Source organism: Vipera berus (assembly GCF_964194415.1).
Source record: "Vipera berus genome assembly, chromosome: 6".
Lineage (NCBI taxonomy): Eukaryota > Metazoa > Chordata > Lepidosauria > Squamata > Viperidae > Vipera > Vipera berus.
The window spans coordinates 67957807-67962427 of record NC_138208.1 but is presented as its reverse complement, the minus strand read 5'-3'; the positions used below and the strand labels follow the sequence as shown (position 1 = coordinate 67962427).

At 36.9% G+C, this 4621-nt stretch overlaps 1 protein-coding gene across 1 annotated transcript; it reads left to right on the top strand.

Annotated features, from left to right (window-relative positions):
• Window positions 1–2323: 2323 nt before the first annotated feature.
• Window positions 2324–2893, top strand: ASCL4 (achaete-scute family bHLH transcription factor 4; the record flags this gene model as incomplete). Its single annotated transcript, XM_081330357.1, has 1 exon — window positions 2324–2893. One exon carries the CDS (start codon window positions 2324–2326, stop codon window positions 2891–2893), a length of 570 nt encoding a protein of 189 aa, XP_081186483.1.
• Window positions 2894–4621: the final 1728 nt, after the last annotated feature.

Sequence of the window (4621 nt, the reverse complement as noted above, 5' to 3'; positions counted from 1 at the left end):
AACACTAAACGAGTTTATTGAATACACAAAGTCAACTGTCAACTGTCAAATGTTGCAACCTTTTATAGAGAAAGCGTTTGAACTGTAACCAATAGAAACAGTCTCTTTTCCCGCTCCTTGGTTGTGGCGTCCAATGAGTGCACCTTATTTTCCCGCTTTAAACCTTGCAAAGCTGCACTGTGTTTGCAATCTCTTCCATGGCTTATTGCTAACTATTTACATACACAACACATACCTTTCCAAACTTAAAATTTCCTTATATGTAGTCACATCATGTTTAAACCCAACATTTATATTTTCTATTGCGTGTTTCGGTATTGCCCATATAGGTATCTTATAATTTAACTTGTGTCTATACTTTTTCCAAACTCGCAACAGAGCATACCTTAAAATATGTACCTAGAACACATTATCCACCTTCTTATCATACAATAAGTATGCATGCCATCCAAATAACAAATCATGGCCTTCAAGATTTAGTAATCTCACTTGTGTTAAATTAAACCAATCACTTATCGCTGACAAAGCAGCAGCTTCATAATATAAATTAAAATTAGGCATTTTAAGACCACCTCTCTCACGCGTATCCTGCATAATCTTAAATTTAACTCGTGGCCTTTTCCCTGCCCAAACAAATTTATTAATACCTTTTTGCCATTCCTCCAGGTTTGAATCCTTTTTAAGTATAGGTATCATTTGAAATAAAAATAAAAATTTTGGCAAAACATTCATTTTCACAGCTGCAATTCTTCCCAATAAAGATAATTGTAATTTTTTCCAACTATCTAATTCTTTTTGAACATTTCCCCATAACTTTTCATAATTATTTTTATATAACTTTACATTTGAGGCTGACAAATATATCCCCAAATATTTAACCCTTTTAACTATTTCAAATCCCGTTAGCTCTTCTAAGACAGCCTTTTGTGATACTGTCATATTCTTAGACAACATTTTAGTTTTTTGTATATTAACCTTAAATCCAGAAACTTTCCCATATTGCATTATTATCTCCATCAATTCTACAACTGAATAGTCAGGATGAGTCACTGTAACAACCAGATCATCTGCAAATGCCCTCAATCTATAATCCTGGTCTCTTATTTGAATTCCCTTAATTTTGTCCGAACCCCGTATTTTAATCAATAATATCTCCAATGTAAAGTTACATTTTCAAACAATTCATTTCTTTTCCTTAAAAAAATAGGAAAATGTATTTTTAAATGTGGGCTAGAACTCTGCATGAAGAGATGCATATAAAACAAGGAATAATTATAGTGGAACAAAAATGATCAATTGAATAGTGACAATGATGCACATAATTTATGTAGTATATTTGAAGTACAGATGATTGCGCCAAAACTCATTACATCTACAATTCACCAGAGAGAACAAGGGAGAAAGGGTTGCGAAATGGGTAAATGGAAGAAGAATCAGATGCCCTTATTGCAGTTGCATATATTGAATTTAGCAAATACCTTCTTTTGCTGCTGCACACATCTTAAAGAATGCTAGACAATTCCTACCAACCTTGTTTGCAAATATGCCTCATCTGTCAAACTCTCAACCACAAGGGAGCACTCTTTCCCTTAATACTCTATATATCATATTTCTGCACACATTCACACACATAGGGACATACACATCACATCACAACTTGTCAGATGCAGTTTAAATCTGCAAACTTCTATGAACTGACTGATGCCATTATTTTTAAACAGCGGAAGATGCAAATCTGCCCCTGTGTTTTGGATTTCAACAAAGAAAGCCCTTGGCTATATTTTTCAACTGACAGGAGATCCTCGATTCTTGAGGAGAAAGAGGCGGAGCTTTGTAACTCTTTGCAAATGCCTGCAAACTTTTCAAGTTATCCATCCTTTTAGAGGCAGGTAATATCAAAGGACACTGTGGATTACAATATGTGAGGAGTGTTTACTGCCTAGAAGATTATTTATGTTTAGTTTTATCTCTATAGTCATACATCCAAGCTTGAAGAAAAGAAACACAGGAACCCTCTCATTATCTTTTGAAATATGAAGATCAGAGGAAGACCTGGGTTTAGAGTGTGGAGTGATGTTCCTAGAAGCCTGCTTATAAATTAGAAGGCATCCTCATTCACTAATAACAGACTAAGGAACAGAACTGATACGTGGATAGAAGAGCGGAATTTCAGGTCATTTTTACTGCCATGGACCTTAAGCCAATGCCTACTTCTCTGATCACCACAAATTGTGGAGCAGAACATCTGGCGTATTTGACCTTTCCTTCAATGGATAAATTCCAAAAAGCCTATTCTGGAATCTGACCTCTGAATTGCTTCAAGATGGGAAGTAAGAAAGATGATGGGCTCTTGAACAGGATCTCATGTTCAGGACCAGCATCCCTTGGAAGCAGTCATGTTACCGGCTCTCATGGTTTACCACTCAGAGAATCATTTGGCATCCCTCTTCCTTTTGGACAAACGTACTGGGACCATCAACCTTATAATGCGTATTCAGGAAGATTCTCTTATTTACCCTTTTCTGGGTATGTGGGAGTTTATGACTACTCGTTTGAGCCTGCTTTCATTCGGAAAAGGAATGAGAGGGAAAGGCAGAGGGTTCGTTGCGTAAATGAAGGCTATGCACGCCTCAGAGACCATCTTCCCAAAGAGCTTGCTGAGAAGCGTCTCAGCAAAGTGGAGACTTTGAGAGCTGCCATCACTTACATCAAACACCTTCAGAATTTGCTGGAATATCATCCTCTAGGAACAAATAATAAGGCAGCCATTCCAGCTACAGATGCACCAGGAGTTTCTGGTCCTAGTTTAAGAAGAGAATGCAACAGTGATGGAGAATCTAAAACTTCGTTAGCTTCATCTCCTTACAGTGAATTTGAGGAAGTTTGTAGTTAGGAAAACAGTCTATAGAAATAAACCATCAATCTCTTTAAAAAAAACAAAACAAAGAATTTCCAATTTTTGGTGGATCACCTGGAGGATAAAAATTCATCTCTAGCAAAAGAGTGGGAAAAGATATTGAGAAGACTGTTTCCAGTATAATTCATTCTTGGCAATCTTCAGGTGTTTATGTAAGAAAAATATAACATTGTTCCTAACATTTCCTTATTTATATTATTGCATATTTTATGACTGAACTATCTTTTCTAAAATTGGAAACATTATTGACTTGTGATCTTTGTTTTCTTTTGGTTTAGTTAAAGACAACAATAAAGTCAGATGTGTTTTTCCACCTCTCTTGTAATAACATTATGCTTATTAAGACACTCTGCCCAGGTTTAGTGAACACTGGACAATAATGCTGTAATTCTGAATAATAATTAGCAGAGGATTATATTTAAATAAAGTGAATTATATTTACACCCCAGGGAACGTTTTGAAACGGGATTAAGTCACCATTATCTTGACTTTAACAGGGTTTAAACTAAATTGTGCTGAAATTGTTTAACTGCTTACAATGGGATTACTGCCTTCATATTTTAAAGTTTGCATTTAGGATATGCTAGGATTAAAAATGTAAGCAGAACTTTTTTTTGTCAGTATGTGATTTCAATGTGTCAGATAATGATTAAAATTAATAAAATGTGTTTAGCTGTAATTTCACTTTAGATAGCTCTAATATAAGAATGAAATACATTGTTTCTTGCGTATTAACAACCAACTTATATGTGCATATAAACTCAATTACTATGGCATTTGGTTGATGACCTGTATATATGTAGGTTTCATGTGTATACATACTAATGTGTCAAAATGGAAGGAGCAAAATGAATACAGGCACATAATAATGGATAATTTTCAAAATGCCAAAATGATGAAAAATATGGATTAAAAAAAAGCTACTGCTACATGGTTTCAGTGTGATGAGGAAGGGAATAAAAACTAAAAAAGAAGATTTGGATGCTAACGTTTACGCTTATGCTCAGATTTCAAACAGCATGTTTGATTTGATTTGGCAAACAGGCGGAAAACTTAGTTGTACTTACTAAGCGAAAAGAATCTGAGTGTGTCTTAAAAAGGGAGGGAAGATTCCCGTTACTGTGAATTAATTATTTTGCAAACCTAGCCAAATGGCATCATAACAAAGGAAGCTAATTTAAAATAAGCCAAATCATTAGTCTATCAAGTCTATGTATTTATCATAATTCCCCCATCCCCATTCATGTCTTACTTTGCTTATACATCACTATGTGACACTAAAGGAACAGTAACCCTAATATCACATCTTTGGGCAGATCATACTCCACCAAACTGCTGGTAAAGAAAAAGTTAACATGAGAACAACAGTCTCTTGCACACAAATCTACCAAATGTGCTTTTCAGAAGGCAAACCGGAGGCACCCTGAGGAGGCCCTCTCTGTGGGAACGCACAGGGCGGAGGGAAGTTGCTGCCGGCGTCAACTTCCCTCCGCCCTGTGCGTTCCCACAGAGAGGGCCTCCTCAGGGTGCCTCCGGTCAGAGAATGTCGGCTGGTGGCCCCCAGGGGGAGGGCCTTCTCTGTGGGCGCTCCGGCTTTATGGAATCAGCTGCCGGTCGAGCTCCGGATGGCACCTGACCTTTGCTCCTTCCGACGCGGTCTGAAGACCCATCTATTTGAACAAGCCGGCCTAGCCTGATGGGGGA